General features: G+C 54.5%; 1 protein-coding gene and 1 long non-coding RNA gene across 2 annotated transcripts; one reads left to right on the top strand and one right to left on the bottom strand.

Moving 5' to 3' along the window:
• Positions 1-5,670: 5,670 nt before the first annotated feature.
• On the bottom strand, positions 5,671-7,210 carry LOC140710860 (uncharacterized). Its single transcript, XR_012091952.1, has 4 exons — positions 6,941-7,210; positions 6,519-6,564; positions 5,918-5,959; positions 5,671-5,811 (listed from the first exon to the last, which is right to left on the bottom strand). It is a non-coding gene; the product is annotated as an uncharacterized lncRNA (long non-coding RNA).
• Positions 7,211-7,568: 358 nt separating this feature from the next.
• On the top strand, positions 7,569-12,098 carry LOC103232169 (uncharacterized protein CXorf49-like). The gene is made up of 6 exons (XM_073013574.1): positions 7,569-9,551; positions 10,124-10,280; positions 10,823-10,899; positions 11,184-11,229; positions 11,777-11,818; positions 11,925-12,098. The coding sequence occupies exons 1-5, from the start codon at positions 8,328-8,330 to the stop codon at positions 11,815-11,817; spliced, it is 1,545 nt and encodes a 514-aa protein (XP_072869675.1). The 5' UTR covers positions 7,569-8,327; the 3' UTR covers position 11,818; positions 11,925-12,098.
• The last annotated feature ends 6,856 nt before the right edge of the window (positions 12,099-18,954 follow it).

Genomic DNA, 18,954 nt, shown 5'->3' with positions numbered 1-18,954 from the left:
AAACCCAAGTTCAAGGGCTTCCTGCGGTGATTTAAAGCACACTTTAAACATTGCTCTAAAGCACACTTTAAAGGACACTGAAGTGAGTTGACAGGCCGGGAACCATGGCTCACGCCTGTAATCCCAACACTTTGGGAGACCTAGGTGGGCGGATGGCTTGAGCTCAGGAGTTCCAGACCAGTCTGGACAACACGGCGAAAACTCGTCTCTACAAAAAATATGTTAAAGATTAGCCTGGCATGGTGGCACTCGCCTGTAGTCCAAGCTACTCAGGAGGCTGAGGCAGGAGGACGGCTTGAGCCTGGAGGTCAAGGCTGCACTTAGCCGGGTTTGCGACCCTGCAAGCCAGCCTGGGCGACAGAGGGAGATTCTGTCTCAAAAGAGACTTGACTACTAAATGCAAAGCATGGTGTTTGGTTGGAAAGAGAATTTTGTTAGAAAGCAGCTATGAGGGATACTATGGGACCATGGGGACAATCGAAAATGTTTCATGTGATCATACAGTAGAAAATTGTGTGGTCTCAATGTTACATTTCCTGAGTGTCATGATGGCATTAAGGTTTTGTGGGAGACCATGCTTCCTCGTGGGCGATACATGCTGCAGGATTTACGGATGATGGATCTAAATGATTCAAACGGATCTCAAATGATATCACAAGAGAATTAAAAAAAAAAACATACAAGCACGCGCACACACTCAGAAAAAGACAGGGGTGCGGGATGGGGGGAGGGATGAAGCAAATGTGAGAAAATGGTAACTAATGAAGGATCCAGTAGAAGAATGTATGTATGGGTGCTCCTTTGGCTTTCTGTGCAACTCCTCTGTGGCTTCCTAATTTTAACAAATGCAGTCTGAGATGAATGGGGATATTCTGGACCATTTTATTCCAGTCTGTCTGAAAACAAAGCAAAACGTAACCAGTGGCTAGGAAACAAAATCTGCCAAAACTAACACAAGAAGGAACAGCCAACCTGAACCATTCCAGAATCATTACAGAAAGATATCGGTAGTCAAAGGCTTTCCACTAATAAACTCCAGGATTCCCCACCACATTCTGAAAAACATCCTGGGAATACATATCTTCCATTTGACACAAACTCATGCAGAAGATTGAAAGGGTCCTCTACTCACTGTATGAGCTTGGCATAACCTCGATACCAAATCCTGCAAGGACACCTAGAGAAATATTGCAGATCGACCACAGGCTCATGACATAGAAGTAAAAATCAGAACCAGAACCTTAGCACATGGAAGCCTACAGGATACAAAAAGGAAAATACCTATTATGGCATGACTAATATTGGCTTCATCCCAGAAATACAAACTTAATTTCCCTTCAGAAAATACAGTGGCATAATTCTCCACATTAACAGATTTAGGAAGAGAAACATGCTCTTCGTAGTCACAAAAGGTATTGACTAAATGTCAGTTTCCATTCGAGATGTATTGCTGACAATTTTTTTTTCTTTTTCTTTTCTTTTTTTTTTTTTTTTGAGACGGGGTCTCGCTCTGTCGCCCAGGCTGGAGTGCAGTGGCGCGATCTCGGCTCACTGCAAGCTCCGCCTCCTGGGTTCACGCCATTCTCCTGCCTCAGCCTTCCCAGTAGCTGGGACTACAGGCGCCCGCCACCACGCCTGGCTAATTTTTTCGTATTTTTAGTAGAGACGGGGTTTCACCATGTTAACCAGGTTGTTCTCGATCTCCTGACCTCGTCATCTGCCTGCCTCGGGCTCCCAAAGTGCTAGGATTACAGGCATGAGCCATCGCGCCTGGCCGACAATTTTTTTTTTCTAAAAAGTCAGGACTATTGGGCTATAACTTACTCAGAGTTCTATGAGATCTTGTAAATGCATGTGGCTGTAAAAACACCAGCACAATATATATAGATACAGAGCATGGGCATCCCCCCCAGGTTCCCTCACGCCCTCTTGTAGTGAACTCCTCGTCTTAACCCTCAGACCCTGGCAACCACCAATCTGTTTTCTGTTCCTAGAATTTCGCCTTTTCCAGAATGTCATATAAGTGGAATCACACAGTACGTAGCATGCGTATTTGGCTTCCTTCAGAGAAAGACACTCAGACCGCAATTCTCTAAAGGTGCAATGTACAGTTTCATGACCTGGGTAGTAGTTACGTGGCTTGATCACCTTATAACTGTCAAATGGCCGGCTTCTGAGTTGTCTCCGCGTGTGTGTGTGTGTGCGCGCGCGCGTGTGTGCACACGTGCGTGTGAGAGAGTGTATGAGTGTGTGGGGGGTTGTTTCAAAAATGTAATTTTACATGTAACTGCCTCTAACTTTTCTATCTTGATGATGGGTATTAATTGGCAATTATTAATGCTTTAAGAGAAAGTGACTGATTATTGGAAAAGTCAGCAGACTCATTTCCTCTGCAGTGTGCAAAGTGGGAAGTAGTGATCGGGTTGGGGCAAACAGGAGGGCTCCAAAACCCTGCCAACCTCCTATTCCTCGCTCTGCATGGCAGTGACCTGGACTTCAACACTGCACAACCACATAGGCGCCATTCACACTGGATCACGAGAACAGGGCACCCTGGACTCTCACAGATAGGGTTTGCACGGCCACCCTGGCGGCCACAGCCTACACGGCCGTACCTGGCAAACACAAGTGTTGGCCTCATCCTTCGAGGAAAGGGATGATGAGAAAATCTCTAGGGGAAAAGGAGGAGTTCTTGGCCGGGAGGCTGAGGACAGACGTGCATGAGGTTGTCTGAGTTCACCCAGGAGTGTGTTCCAGGCGGGCTAAAGTTCATGGCTGTTACTCACCACGACCACCATGATCCTATGATTGCCATCTCACGTCCCCGTGTGCGGTGCCCTGGGCCTCTGCCACACCCTGGAAGGCCACCCTTGGGGACTGTGGCTGGCGGGCGCGCTAGGAGACTTGCACACCTTCAGCCCTAGCTGGAGTCTGAAGAGGAGACGCTCTTTTCTGCCAACAGAGAAAGAAGTCTCATGTGGAAATGTACCTGTGGCAGCTCTGGCACCGGGTGTAGGTGGGATTCTGCTCAGGGCTCCGCCACTGTGGCTGCATCAAGGGCAGGCACGCAGCTCGCCAGACCTCCAGAGCTCATCTGAGCTGAGTGGTAGGACAAGACAGGAGGGGATCTAAGGCTCTCCAGGCTGGACCCCACATTCCTCTTGGTGGGAGAGGAGGCTTGAGGGAAAAGCAAAAGGGGGTCACTGAATGAGGGGAGGGGCTCAACCTCCTCCTCTCCAGTGGGGCCCAGGTGGATTCCTCTAATCTGAGGAGCCTCGGATTCTGCACTTACATCCCCTAGAACCAGAAGACCCCACCCGACCATGCGGTGTACCATGGGCCTAGGTGGTCTGAATATGGAACCGAGGTGGTGTGCTGGGAGGCGGGACCGGCAAAAGCCAGCCACTGAGGGATGGATTCACGCCTTCCACGACTCCGTCCAGGGGCTTCTCCCCTTCCACACCATGTCGACCATGGCCCATGCCCCCTGGGGCAGTGACCGTGGCTGGAGTTCTGCCCCCACCAGAACCTGCCTAGATGTCTCCGGTGGCAAAAACCCAAGCTGGAGAGCCCCTGACACATGTCTTCCCCCAGACACCAGCCCACTGTGTTGTCCCCCCCAAGAAACCACCCCGTGTCAGGGTCAAAGCCTTGGCCTCAGGAGTCAAGCCCATCCTCTCCGGTGAGGGGTTAGATTCGGATGGGGTAGGTCCCCACCAGCGTTGGCTTCCAAGTCTGAGGTCTGTGATTGACCCACCACGTGCGTGGTGGTCCCCCTCGTTGAGCTCACACCATGAGCCTGGCAGGGAGACACCGTGAGGGTAGGGGGAAAGGCAGATACCGAGCCCAACCAGCTGTCCCAGGGCAGTCCCTCTTTCCCACTTTCCACCCTCTCTGTGCGTATCTTGCCTGTGTCTTGGTTAGCGGGTGTTGTGGCGCCCTCCCACAGGAGCTCCCCACTTCCTAGATGAGGCACCAACCAGCAACTCTGAGGTATTATCACTGCACCCACACACGGGAGTGCTGAGACATCCCATCCATCCCGCGGAGGATCGGGAGCCTACTGTGGCACCTCCAGCATTCTGAGAGCCCCGACACCCGTCCCAGTGTTTGGAGACGTCCCCTTCGTCCCACTCCACGCCCTCCTAGGTGTGAGAATTGAACAACACCTCTTGCGAAAGGTAAATCCCAGCCCTGCTATTGGGAATTCGATCCTTCACAGATCCCTCACCAGTGTTTCCACTCCGTGAATCAGTCCATTCTCGCTCAAGGGAGAGCACCCACAGTTAATTTGATTCCCAAGGAGGTGCTAGCAGGGGCATACTCACGCGTGGGCGTGCGCACGCAGACACACACACACACACACACGCTAACCTTGAATGGTATCTGCATTTCCATTCTTTTCGTCTGTTCGCAACACGCAGTCTCTTGGCAATGGGAGCAGGCAGAACCTACACACACCTCCTCAATGGAACTAGAATCTGTGCCCGATCTGGGGCCTGCCCAGCCCAGGATGCCGGCTGAAGGAACGAGGCGATCTCAACTGTCAGGGAGGGTGAAGGCAGAAGAGAGAGCTCGAGGAAATCTCCTGTGACCTCAGGAGGCAGTCTGGAAGACTGACCAGGGACACGAAAATATTACGTCCACGAAAACCTGCAGCCTTGGGGGTGGCGAAATGGTATTTCACAGGGACCATCGAAGACCAGCCAGGCCTAGCATCCACACTTGCCCTGGAAAGCAGCTGGCCATTTTCAAATCAAGGGTATGGAGCTCACCGGCTGCAGAAGGAGCTGCTGGCCACCTATAGAACGACAAGGATATGGACGCCACCTTCTGTGTAGGTGCCTGTGAGCAGTTTCCACCAGGTTGGTCCACAGGCGCTGGAACAGACTCAGTGCCCCCACCTCCAACCAAGAGACTATCTTGCCCTTTTCTTCCGCACTCCATGTACCTTCCCTTTGACTCAGCCACCCACCGGGATGTGGCTTCTGCCTCCACATGGCTGCTGAAAGTAAAGAGGGAGACCTAACGGGATTTGGTAACTGAGGTTCAAAGGTGCGGACTAAGATGAACTGAGAATGTCACGCAGGTTACTGGCCCAGATGATCTGACCGTGTGCATGGTGGCACTGGAGGGAAATAATGGCTCCAGAAAGAGGACTGGGCTCCGTCGTGTTCCTCAACAGCACGGAAACCACCATGCAGGAAAGGCCACCGGCGTCAAGCCACAGGGGAGAGCAAGGACGCTCATGATGGAAAGGAAGGTGACAGGACAAACAGGGGCGGTGAACTGCAGGAGGAAAGGTGAGATAGACAGGGGTTCTCAAAGGAGGCCAGCAGTTCCTGCTGAAGGGGAGAGAGAATAGCACTGAAGAAGGGGACCTGAGAGACCCCAAAGTGGGAGGAGAAGAGGAGGGACCATGAGCAAGGCGTGTAGGAGAAAGGCAGGAAATGCTGCTGTGGCTGGGCAGTGTCCCCACAGCACCTAGACCCAGGGCACTATGGTGAGCCCGACTGCAGGGCTGCTGCTTAGAGGCCGGCCCAGACGCTCTGCAGGGAGCGGGCCCACCACAGAGCGCCAGGGGAACTGTTCTTCCAGCACAAGGGAACGGAGCAACACCCGGCACACCCCAGCACTCCCAACAATCACAGAGAGGGCAGACCACAGACCGCAGAATATGAGAACGACTTTATTTCAAACTGCTTTGAACTGCCTTGGGAAGTATGCAAATGCAGTGGAAGAGCAGAAGCCCTGGCTAAGGAGGATAAGGAGGAAACTTGCTTGGCTGCAGCCACGGATGCTGGCTCCAACCTGTGAAACAGAGCAGGCTCAGGGACGGGCCCCCAGCCAGGGCCAGCACATAGCCCTCCTAAACTGTCGGGACTGTGGGAAGGGGCACGGTATGTGCAACACTCACTTCAAAGGTCCTGGAACTTGTCACTGAAGAACTGCATGGCCGCTGAAACAGAGAGGCAGAACCGGGCACTCCAGACCCAGGGAAACAGAAACCCACCCCCCGCCCCCGTGGGGAATCACCTAGCCCTGCAGCCAGAAACCCCTCCAGCCCTGGGAGTGACTCACCCACCCGTCACCTGAATTAAATGTGGAAATGCCTTCTGAGCGGGAAAGTGGTTCTCAGGTGCTGGGCCATCCCAGAACCATTCATTCAGAATGTGTTTCAAAGACAGATAAGCCAGCCAGCAAGCAAAAACCGTTCAAGCCGTATCAGGCAGCAGTTAAAGGGAAAACACATGTGGTATCTCTTAACTCTCCTAAGAGAAGGAGAGTTCTGGGACTCGTGGACTAAGTGTACACGGAGTTCAGACGACACACTGCTGTCTGTGCACGCCCCTAGCTGGAAAGGCACAGAAGGCTCCAGGGCCGGGCTTTCCTTCGTGCTCTTCCCCAAAGGAAAGTCAGTCCCAGTGACGCCGCCTGTACCTACAGCCCACCCCCGCCCCCCATGCCTGCAGAAAGACACCGCTGTCCATCCCTGTCTAGCCCGGGCTCCATCATACCTAGTTGCTGTGTAAGGTCCTCAATTTCCCTCTGCAGCTGGATGCACTAGACCGGCAGACACCGGAGGAAGAGAAATGGTTAGTCAATTCTGGCCTCCTCTCTCCTCGTCTTCCCTGTCTCCTTCAGCCCTGACGGCCCCCATAGCCTGCAGCCCAGTGGCGAGGTGGGTTGGCATGAAACCCTCAATGTAAAAGAGGCACCCTCTCTCTGTGGGGTGCAGAAGATGGTGATAGGGCAGGGTGGGGGGGACACAGAAATCAGTTTAACCTGGACACGGATCCCACTGTCTAACATGGACCTCTATTTCTAGGAGCCACACGAAGCATTACCCGAGGACAACCCTGGGCTCCCGGGGGCCGGCGGGGGCCTGCTGCCATTCTCCAGGGCTGGGGCCCAGCACGCCTCTCCCACTGGGACCGACCTCCAGGTCCTCCCAGTTGTCAGCCGACCCTTCGGCAACGGCGCCTTCTGGGGACGGCTGTCCCTGGACGCTGGGCGGCGGCACGATGGCGGCTGGTTCGTCAGCCAGGGAGGGTGAGTAGTCCACAACGTCCCCTTGGTCGTCGACGGGGGTGCCAGGCCGGCCTTCCCGGCCCCAGAGCACCACCTTTCCCTGCTCTATCAATTCGCTCTCAGACTCGAAGCTGAAAACCTTGTGATCTGTGAACCCGCTCTGGCCCTCGAGGCTGCCTGGTGCCCCAAATCGAGGCTGTGGCCCTGGCCCCGTGGGGCTCTGGGGCTGGCCACGCAGGAGTCAGCCTGCTCGCCACCCTCCAGGTCGAAACCAGCCCCACAAACGGATACCTTGTCGCGGGAGCTCATGGTGCCAGTCCGGGCAGCCTGGGCTGTGGGGAGACGGTCGTCCTGGTAACGGCGGAAGGGGAGAGCCGAGTCCAGCCAAGCCCAGCGGACTGGGCCACGCAACAGGAACAGTGAGGCCTTCGGGACACCGCCACCCTCATCCCAGGCGGAAGTAGGAGATGTCCCCGACAGCGGGTGGCTTCCGCACGCGCACTTGACGCCAGTGCCATGACTTCTCATTGGTCCCCCTCTACCAACCAGCATGCCCTTTGTTGGTAGAGGCCTCTGGGCTTTAACCAATCGGAACACAGACTCTTGGTTTGCCCCGATGCTGGTCATTTGGGTGTCTGCCCTCTGGTCTTGTCTTGGGGCCAGGGTGCACTGGAGCTCTCGATCCACCTCCTTCTTGCTCTCCTGCCGCCTCGGGCCAGGAACCTACTTTGCAATGAGACCTCCTCTGTGCACCGGGTGCTTCACGTGCAGCACAACATTTACTCTCCCAAGCTGATGAGCTGGGGGAAGCTCTCCCCTTAATCCCCGCCTTACAGATGGGTCACTGGGGCTCAGAGATGTGGCTCTCCTTGGAAAGTAGATGCCCGGCCAGAGGCGGAAGGACAGAAAGAAAGAGGTGATCAAGAGCTACAGTGCCCCCTGGCCCCAAGACCCAACCAGAGTGCAGCCACCCAGTCAAATGACGGGCGTCGAGGCAAACCAAGAGCCTGTGTCCCGATTGGTTAAAGCTCAGGCACCTCGCCCCACAAAGGGCCCGCTGGTTGGCAGACGGGGACCAATGAGAAGGCTCGGTGCTGGCGTCAAGGGCGCGAGGAAGCCACTGGCTGCCGGGGACATCTGGTACTTCCGCCTGGGGTGAGGGTGGCGGTGTCCCGAAAGCCTCACTGTTTCTGTCGCGTGGCCTGCTCAGCTGGGCTTGGCTGGGCTCAGCTCTCTCCTCCAGCCGTTACCAGGACGACCGTCTCCCCACAGCCGAGGCTGCCGGGACTGGCGCCATGAGCTCCCCCGAAAAGGTATCCGTTTGTGGGGCCGGTTTCGACCTGGAGGGTGGCGAGCAGGCTGGCTCCCACACGGCCAGCCCCGGAGCCCCAGGGGACCACAGCCACGGCCTCAATTTGGGGGTGCAGGGCAGCAGCGATGGCGAGGGAGACAGCGGGTTCACAGATCCGGAGGGCTTCGGCTTTGAGTCTGAAAGCAAATTGATAGAGCAAGGAAGGGTGGTGCTCTGGGGCCGGGAAGGACGGCCAGGCACCCCGATCGATGACCAAGCGGACGTTGTGGACTACTCATTCTACCTGGCTGAAGAACCAGCCACCATCGTGCCGCCACCCAGCGTCCAGGGACAGCCGTCCCCAGAAGGCGCCGCTGCCGAAGGGTCGGCTGACAATTGGGCGGACCTGGAGGTCGGTCCCAGTGGGAGAGACGCGCTGGGCCCCAGCCCCAGAAAACGGCAGCAGGCCTCTGCCGACCGTCTCCACCTCTGTGGTCCTGGGCCAGTGCGGGCCTGGAACAACCCGGAAAGGGGCTCGAAGAGCAGATGGGGCCTCCGCGTGGATCCCCAGCAGCCCTCTGCGAAAGGCCCCACCAGGATGTCTACCCAAGACTCTGATTCCGCAGATGAGAGCAGCGACTTACCACTGATGAGGGTGGGCATTCGCCGCAACGAAGGAAGCCAGGCCAAGCCCGGCAGCCCCAAGAAGCCAGCAGACACATCCAGACACGCAGGCTTCCACTGCAAGGAGAGTTACCTGCCCGTGCCGGGCCGTTTCCTGACGTCTGCTCCCCGCGGACTCACTGCAGTCGTGGAGAGGCTGGCTGTGGGAGAGCTGGAGGACTCTCCCCAGAAGAAAAGGCAGAGCAGGGCCTGGGGAAAGGTGGAGGCCAGGCCCAGCTGCTCAGGAGCTGCCACTGCAGGGGCCCTGCCCCAGGGCCTTTCAAGGAGGAAGATGGCCCAGGAGAAGAAGTCCCCAGGAGGTGCCTCTCAACTGGCTCCGGGGAGAGCCTTTCCTGGCTGCGGAAAGAGACTCTCAGTCACTCCCCCGGAGCCGGCCACTTTCCCGCCATTCTCCGGTGTGCGGCCACACGGGATGTCCGAGAAACCACAAAAGCCTAAGCACAGCAGCCCTGGGAAGAAACCTGCAGGAAGGAAGATCAGGGAGTCCCAGGTTGCGGCCAGAGAAGATAATGACCCAAATCGAGATGAGGTCCCAAAGGCCAAAGTAAGTAGGCCCTTCTCGCCCTCCTCTCCCTCTTTACCCTCCTCCCCCCACACCTCCTCTCTTCCAGCACACCCCTGTTCACCCATGTCCCCTTGTCCCTTGCTCGAGGGTTGTCGTCGGGAGCCTAGGGACACTAGAATGCCCAATGGGGGTCTTCATCATAGGGGCACACGTTAAAGGGGGCACTTCTTGTGTGATGGCCATGCCTCTGGACACTGCAGGAGTCCTGCCTCCGCCTGCAGAGAGGAGCTGGGATGGAAGGCAGGGCTGGCAGCTGGTTTGGATCGGGTGATGCCTTAAAGTGTGGGCTGCAAAGCTGGGGTGTCTAGGATCATCAACTTCCTGATTCCTCCTTTCCTAGCTGTTGCCCGACCCACCTGGCAGGCGGCCCGGGCTATCTCAGTATCCCCAGTGTTTTCCCTGGCTGGGCTCTGCCTCCTGGCCTGGGGCTGACTGAGGGAGAAAGTGCTAATGAGATTAGGCTCCGGAGTCTCCACCTTACCACAACCCCTTCCCACATGTACTCACTGCCTGCCCCCACCGCCAGCCCGACTCAGAAATTTCTGTTTTAGCTTCCCACACACAGGTCAGGGCTGCCTCGCCTGTCCATGCGTCGTGGAGAACTCAGCAGAGGTGACCCCAACATCAGAGCTCCCCAAGTTCCGGGAACTTCAGAGCCCTCGGCCTACAGCCTGGGAGGCCTCCTGCCCAGACGCCATGCACCCTCCGGTGAGTCTTGCGGGTTTGATAGGGGTGGAGGGGAGAGGGGTCAGGAGGGAAACCTCTGGCTCTGTAGCTTATGGGGGCTCAGCCTTGCTCCCACACTTCCCTGCCCACCCAGGCAGCTGTCCCACGGGAAATGGGGTGTCGACAGGGCTGGCTTTAAGCCACATCGTCCTCTCTGAGTGGGGTTTGTGTGGTGGGGGGCGATTTGGAGCAGTGCCCCAAACTCCAACTCTGGAAGGAGACTTTCGGCGGTACAGAGCCCTTTTCTGTGAAGTCCTGCTCAGCCACACTGGCCCTCCCAGGGCCTGGCTGTGGCTGCCGCGCTGCTGGAGTCCAACCCAGAGTCACAACGCTAGGGGACTACAGGTGCAGATGGGCTCACACTGGGGAACAGTGAAGGCAGTCCCAGAGCGGGGTTGGAGTTGCTGGGCAGAGCAGGGGCAATGTGTTGCCAGCAGAGGGTGATGCTGCCTCACTTTAGACCCTGCTAGGCCTTTTCCACCTCACTGGGAGGCTTGGAAGCTGGATTTTGTGTTTTCTTTCAGGTGACCAGCAGCCGCCTGTCCATCCCCCAAGACCAGAAAGGCAGCAGCAGGCCCCGGGAGCCCAGGACTGTCCTCAGGTAATGCTTTGTGTGGCTCCTAGAAATAGAGGTCCACACTGGATGGTGGGATCCGTGTCCAGGTTAAACTGATTTCTGCGTCCGCCGCCCCCCCCCCCGCCCCCACCACCACACGTCTCCACTTTCTGCACCCCACGGAGAGAGGGTGCCTCCTTTCCATTGAGGGTTCTGTGCCAACCCACGTCGCCACTGGGCTGCAGGCTATGGGGGCTGCAGGGAGGCTGGGGAGAGAGGAGGCCAGAGTTGACTAACCATTTATCTTCCCCCGGTGTCTGCTGGTCTAGTGCATCTGGCTGCAGAGGGAAATTGATGAACTTACACAGCAGCTAGGTATGACGGAGCCCTGGCTGGGGCAGGGATGGGCAGCGGTGTCTTTCTGCAGGTGTGGGGGGCGGGGGTGGGCTACAGGTACAGGCGGCGTCACTGGGACTGACTTTCCTCTGGGGAGGAGAATCAAGCCGACCTGGGCCTTCTGTGCCTTTTCAGCTAGGGGTGTGCACAGATAACAATGTGTCATCTGAACTCCGTGTACACTTTGTCCACGAGTCCCAGAACTCTCCTTCTCTTAGGACGGTTAGAGATACTGCCGGTGTTTCCCCTTTAACTACTGCCTGGTACCACTTGTATGGTGTTTGCTTGCTGGCTGGCTTATCTGTCTTTGAAACCTGTTCTGAACGGTACTGGGATGGCCCAGCACCTGAGAACCACTTTCCCGCTTAGAAGGCATTTCCACATTTAATCCAGGTGACGGGTGGGTGAGTCAGTACCAGGGCTGGTGGGGTTTCTGGTTGCAGGACTAGGAAGTTCCCCACAGGGGCAGGGGGTGGATTTCTGTTTCCCTGGGTCTGGAGTGCCCGGTTCTGCCTCTCTGTTTCAGCGGCCATGCAGTTCCTCGCTGACAAGATCCAGGAGCTTTGAAGTGAGTGTTGCACACACCATGCCCCTTCCCACAATCCCGGTAGCTTAGGAGGGCTGTGGGCTGGCCCTGGCTGGGGGCCCGTCCCTGAGCCTGCTCTGTTTCACAGGTTGGAGCCAGCATATTTCTACAAGACAAACAGCTGCCACCTTTGGAGCTCCGGAGCTGCCTGTTAAGCCAGGGCTTCCTCTCTTCCACCGCATTTGCCCCCTTCCCAACGCAGTTCAAAGCAATTTGAAATAAAGTTGTTCTCATATTCTGTGGCCTGTGGTCTGCCCTCTCTGCGATTGTTGGGAGTGTTGGGGGTTGCAGGGTGTTGCCCGGTTCATTGGCGCTTGAAGAACTGTTCCCCTGGGCCCTGCGGAGCACCTGGGCCGGCCCCTGAGCAGCAGCCCTGCACTCGGGCTCACCATAGTGCCCTGGGTCTAGGTGCTGTGGGGGCCCTGCCCAGCCACAGCAGCATTTCCTGCCTTTCTCCTACACGCCTTGCTCATGGTCCCTCCTCTTCTCCTCCCACTTTGGGGTCTCACAGGTCCCCTTCTTCAGTGCTATTCTCCCTCCCCTTCAGCAGAACCTGATGGCCTCCTTCCAGAACCCCTGTCTCTCTCACCTTTCCTCCTGCGGTTCACTGTTTCTGTTCTGCCCTCTCACCATCCTTTCCATCGTGAGCATCGTTGCTGTCCTCCGTGGCTTGATGCCGGTGGCCTTTGCTGCATGGTTATTTCCATGCTGTTGAGGAACACGACGGAGCTCATCCTCCTCGCCGCCCCTCAGGGACCCAGTCCTCTTTCTTGAGCCGTTATGTCCCTCCGGTGCCACCATGCACAGGGTCAGGTCATCTGGGGCAAAAACCCGCTTGGCATCCTCAGTTCCTCTTAGCCCTCACCTTTGAACCTTAGTTACCAAATTCTGTCAGATATCTTCCTTAGCTTCAGTAGCCAGGTGGAGACAGAAACCACATCCTGGTGGGAAGCTGAGTCAAAGGGACGATACATGGAGTGTGGAAGAAAAGGGCAAGATAGTCTCTTGGTTGGAGGCAGGGGCACTGAGTCTGTTCTGGTGCCTGCAGGCCAACCTGGTGGAAACTGCCTGCCGGTAGCTACGCGGAAGGCGGCTTCCACATCCTTGGTGTCCATTCGCAGCCAACAGCCCCTTCTGCAGCCGGTGGGCTCCATACCATTGATTTGAAAATGGCTAGCTGGTTTCCAGGGCAAGTGTGGATGCTAGGCCTGGCTGCTCTTTGATGGTCCCCATGAAATACCATGTCACCATCCCCAAGGCCAACAGGTTTTTGTGGACATGATATTTCTGTGTCCCTGGTCAGTCTTCCCAACCACCTCTCGAGGCCACAGGAGATTTCCTCAAGCTCCCTGTTCTGCCTTCACCCTCCATGACGGTTGGGATTGCCTCCTTCCTTCAGCCAGAATCCTGGACTGGGCAGGTCCCAGATTTGGGCACAGATTCCGATTCCAGTGAGGAGGTTTGTGTAGGTTCTGCCAGCTCCCATCGCCAAGAGACAGGGTGTTGAACAAAGACAGGAGAAATACAGATACCATTCAAGGTTAGCGTGTGTATGTGTGTGTGCATGCACCTGCAAGCACCCGCGTGGGAATCAAATTAATCGGGGGTGCTCTCTGTTGAGGGAGAATGGGCTGATTCACGGAGTGGAAGAAGTGGTGAAGGATCCGTGAAGGATCGAATTCGCTAAAGCAGGGCTGGGATCCACCTTTCACAAGAGGTGTTCAATCTAACACCTAGGAGGGCGTGGAGTGGGACGAAGGGGACATCTCCAAACACAGGGATGGGTGTTGGGGCCCTCATAATGCTGGAGGTGCCACAGTAGGCTGCTGATCCTCCGTGGGACAGATGGGATATCTCAGCACTCCCGTGTGTGGGTGCAGTGATAATACCTCAGAGTCGCTGGTTGGTGCCTCATCTAGGAAGTGGGGAACTCCCGTGGGAGGGTGCCATGACACCCGCTAACCAAGACATGGGCAGAACGCCCACAGAGAGGATGGAAAGCGGGAAGGAGGGACTGCCCTAGGACAGCTGGTTGGGCTCGGTATCTGCCTTCCACCATACTCCCTCTGTGTCTCCCTGTGGGCCCATGGTGTGAGCTCAGTAAGGGGGACCATCACACACGTGGTGGGCCAATCACAGGCCTCAGACCTGGAAAGGAACGCTGGTGGGGGCCTGCCCCATCGGAATCCAACACCTCCCCTGAGAGGGTTGGCTTCATTCCTCGGGCCAAGGCTTTGACCCTGACACAGGTGTTTGTTTCCTGGGGGGATAACACAATGGGCTGGTGTCTGGGGAAAGACTTGTCAGGGACTCTCCAGCTCGGGTTTTTGCCACCGGAGACATCTAGGCAGGTTCTGGTGGGGGCGGAACTCCAGCCCCAGTCGTTGCCCTGGGGGGCATGGGCCATGGTCGACAGGGTGTGGAAAGGGAGAAGCCCGTGGACGGAGTCGTGGAAGGCGTGAACCCATTCCCCGGTGACTGGACTTGCCAGTCCCGCCTCTCAGCACAACACCTCGGTTCTAGTCAGACCACTTCCCACACAATAATGGAGCTATAATATCTACACCCCAGGCCATGGTCGGACTGAGCCTTCCCGTTCTAGGGGAAATAAGTGCAGAATCCGAGGCTCCTCGGATTAGAGGAATCCACCTGGGCCCCACTGGAGAGGAGGAGGTCCAGCACTTCCTCTCATTCAGTGTCCCGCTTTGTCTTTTCCTTCAATCCCTCCCACCAAGAGGAATGTGGGGTCCAGCCTGGAGAGCCTTAGACCCCCTCCTGCACTGTCCTGCCACTCAGCTCAGACGGCTCCGGAGGTCTGGCGACCTGCCTGACTGCTCTCGATGCAGGCACAGTGTCGGAGCCCTGAGCAGAATCCCACCTACACCCGGTGCCAGGGCTGCCACAGGTACATTTCCATATGAGACCTCTTACTCTGTTGGCAGAAAAGAGCGTCTCCTCTTCAGACTCCAGCTAGGGCCGAAGGTGTGTGAGTCTCCTAGCACGCCCGCCAGCCACAGTCCCCACGGGTGGCCTTCCAAGGTGTGGCGGAGGCCCAGGGCACTGCACACGGGGACGTGAGATGGCAATCATAGGATCATAGTGGTCATGGTGAGTAACAGCCATGAACTTTAGCCCACCTGGAACACACTCCTGGGTGAACTCAGACAACCTCATGCACATCTGTCCTCAGCCTCCAGGCCAAGAACTCCTCCTTTTCCCCACACATTTTCTCATTATCCTTTTCCTCAAAGGATGAGGCCAACACCAGTGTTTGCCAGGTACGGCCGCGTAGGCTGTGGCCGCCAGGGTGGCCGTGCAAACTCTATCTGTGGGAGTCCAGGGTTCCCTGTTCTCGTGATCCAGCGTGAACAGCACCTATGTGGTTGTGCAGTGTTGAAGTCCAGGTCACTACCATGCAGAGCAAGGAACGGAACGTTGGCAGGGTTTTGGAACCCTCCTGTTTGCCCCATCCCGATCACTACCTCCCCCTTTGCACACGCCAGAGGAAATCACTCTGCTGACTTTTCCAATAATCACTCACTTTCCTTTAAGTATTAATAATTGCCATTTAATAACCCTCACCAACAAAAGTTAGAGGCAGTTAAATGCAAAATTATATATATGTTTGAAACATAATACACAGACACACACACACTCTCTGTCACACATACACGCACACGCACACATACACACACACACACGGGGATAACTCAAAAGCCGGCCATTTGACAGGTATAAGGTGATCAAGCCAGGTAACTACTATCCAGGTCATGAAACTGTACATTGCACCTTTAGAGAATTGCGGTCTGAGTGTCTTTCTCTGAAGGAAGCCAAATACGCATGCTACGTACTGTGTGATTCCACTTATATGACATTCTGGAAAAGGCAAAATTCTAGGAACAGAAAACAGATTGGTAGTTGCCAGGGTCTGAGGGTTAAGACCAGGAGTTCACTACCAGAGGGCGTGGGGGAACTTGGGGGGGATGGCAATGCTCTGTATCTATATATAATGTGCTGGTGTTTCCATTGCTGTATGCATTTACAAAATCCCATAGACCTCTGAGTAAGTTATAGCCCAACAGTCCTAACTTTTTAATGTCAGCAATACATCTCAAATGGATAATGACATGTAGTCAATAACTTTTGTGACTACGAGGAGCGTGTTTCTCTCCCCGAATCTGTTAATGTGGAGAATTGTACCACTGTATTTTCTGAAGGGAAATCAAGTTAGTATTTCTGGGATGAAGCCGATATTAGTCATGCCGCATTAGGTATTTTCCTTTTCATATCCTGTAGGCTTCCGTGTGCTAAGATTCTGGTTCTGATTTTTACTTCTATGTCATGAGCCTGTGATTGATCTGCAATATTTCTCTAGGTGTCCTTGCCGGATTTGGTATCAAGGTTATGCCAAGTTCATACAGTGAGTGGAGGATTGTTCCTCCCTTTCAATTTCCTTTTCTTTTTTTCTTTCTTTCTTTTTTTTTTTTTTTTTTTTTTTTTTTTTTTGAGATGGAGTCTTGCTCTGTCGCCCAGGCTGGAGTGCTGCAGTGGCATAATCTTGGCTCACTGCAAGCTCCGTCTCCCAGGTTCACGCCATTCTCCTGCCTCAGCCTCCCAAGCAGCTATGACTACAGGCGCCTGCCACCACATCCGGCTAATTTTGTGTGTGTCTGTGTGTGTGTGTGTGCATTTTTAGTAGAGACGGGATTTCACCATGTTAGCCAGGACGGTCTCGATCTCCTGACCTCATGATCCACCCACCTCGGCCTCCGAAAGTGCTGGGATTACAGGCGTGAGCCACCATGCCCGGCCCCTCCTTTTCAATTTTCTGAAAGAGTTTGTGTCAAATGGAAGATATATGTTCCTGGGATGTTTATCAGAATGTGGTGGGGAATCCTGGAGTTTATTCGTGGAAAGCCTTTAACTACTGATATCTTTCTGTAATGATTCTGGAACAGTTCAGGTTGGCTGTGCTTTCTCGTGTTCGTTTTGGTGGGTTTGGTTTCCTACCGATTGGTGACCTTTTGCATTGTTTTCAAACTGACTGGAATAAAATGGTCCATAATACCCCCTTCATCCCAGATTGCATTGGTTTTTATTTTGGAGCCACAGGAGAGTTGCAGGGAAAGCACAAGGAGCACCCCTACGTATATTCTTCAACTGCATCCTCCAGTTGTTACCACTTTCTCACATTTGCTTCATCCCTCCCTCCATCCCATGCCCCCATCTTTCTCTGAGCGTGTGTGCATGCTTGTATTTTTTTTTTTTTTTTTTTTTTTTTTGAGACGGAGTCTCCCTCTGTCGCCCAGGCTGGAGGGCAGTGGCCGGATCTCAGCTCACTGCAAGCTCCGCCTCCCGGGTTTACGCCATTCTCCTGCCTCAGCCTCCCGAGTAGCTGGTACTACAGGCGCCCGCCACCTCGCCCGGCTAGTTTTTTGTATTTTTTAGTAGATACGGAGTTTCACCGTGTTAGCCAGGATGGTCTCGATCTCCTGACCTCGTGATCCGCCCGTCGCGGCCTCCCAAAGTGCTGGGATTACAGGCTTGAGCCACCGCGCCCGGCCACATGCGTGTATTTTTTTTGAAATTGTTTTGTGGAATCATTTGAGATCCATTTGAATCATTTAGATCCATCATCCATAAATACTGCAGCATGTATCGCCTACGAGAAATCATGGTCTCCCACAAAACTTTAATGACACCGTGACACTCAGGAAATGTAACATTGAGACCACACAGTTTTTTACTGTATGATCACATGAAACATTTTCGATTGTCCCCATGGTCCCATGTATCCCTCATAGCTGCTTTCTAACAAAATTCTCTTTCCAACCAAACACCATGCTTTGCATTTAGTTGTGAAGTCTCTTTTGAGACAGGGTCTCCCTCTGTCGCCCACGCTGGCATGTAGTGTCGGAAACCCGGTTTACTGCAACCTTGGCCTCCAGGCTCAAGGCATCCTCCCACCTCAGCCTCCTGAGTAGCTTGGACTACAGGCAAGCCCCATCCATTCACCTAGGTCTCCCAAAGTGATGCGATTACGAGCGTGAGCCATGATTCTCGGCCCATCAGGTCTCTTCAGTGTCCTTTAAGGAGTACATTTTTTTTTTTTTTTTTTTTTTTTGAGATGGAGTCTCACTCTGTTGCCCAGGCTGGAGCACAGTGGTGCGATTTCAGCCCACTGCAAGCTCTGCCTCCTGGGTTCACACCATTCTCCTGCCTCAACCTCCCAAGTAGCTGGGGACAACAGGCGCCCGCCACCACACCCAGCTAATTTTTTGTATTTTTTAGTAGAGACAGGGTTTCACCATGTTAACCAGGATGGTCTCAATCTCCTGGCCTCGTGATCCACCTGCTTTAAAGTGTGCTTTAAACCAGTGCAGTCGTTGTCAGGAAGCCCTTGAACGTAGGTTTGTCGAATGGCTTCCTTGTAATTAGACTCAGGTAGGTTTAACATTTTTGGCAGGACTACTGCATAGCAGACGTGCTGTCCTTCTCAGGGCATAACATCAGCAGATTTTCCATGTCGGTTTGTCTCATGACTGGTGATGTTCATCTTGACCATGTGGTCAGGGCGCTGTTCCAGATTACTCCATTGTGAAAGTGCCATCTTCTCTTTGTATTTAATTAGCTATGTGCTGTTACTGCATGGGCACTCTGTGTGAATATCCAGTTCCCCCACAATATCCTTTTTCTATATTTTGGATGTCTGCATATGATATGGCTTGGAACCGTGTCCCCACCAAGTCTCGGGTCAGCCTGTAACTTCTAATGTTGGAGGTGGGACCTGGTGGGAGGTGACTGGATCACAGGGCTGGATTTCTCAGGAATGGTTTAGGAGCATCCACTTGGTACTGTCCTCGTGGTCGTGAGTGAGTTGTCATAAGTCTGCTCATTTAAAAGTGTGTGACACCTCCCCCTGTTCTCTCTCTCTTGCTCCTGCTCGTATCATGTAACATGTACCTGCTCCTGTTTTGTCTTCTGCCATGATTGCAAGTTTCTTGAGTCCTCCCAGAAGCAGAAGCCTCTACGCTCCCCATACGGCCTGCAGAACCATGAGCTCTTCTCTTTATAAATGACTGGGTCTTGGGTATTGCGATACAGCAACACGAGAACAG

Source organism: Chlorocebus sabaeus, chromosome X (assembly GCF_047675955.1).
Source record: "Chlorocebus sabaeus isolate Y175 chromosome X, mChlSab1.0.hap1, whole genome shotgun sequence".
Taxonomy (NCBI): domain Eukaryota; kingdom Metazoa; phylum Chordata; class Mammalia; order Primates; family Cercopithecidae; genus Chlorocebus; species Chlorocebus sabaeus.
The sequence above is the reverse complement of the archived record's forward strand: the minus strand, read 5'-3'. Positions and strand labels throughout refer to the sequence as shown.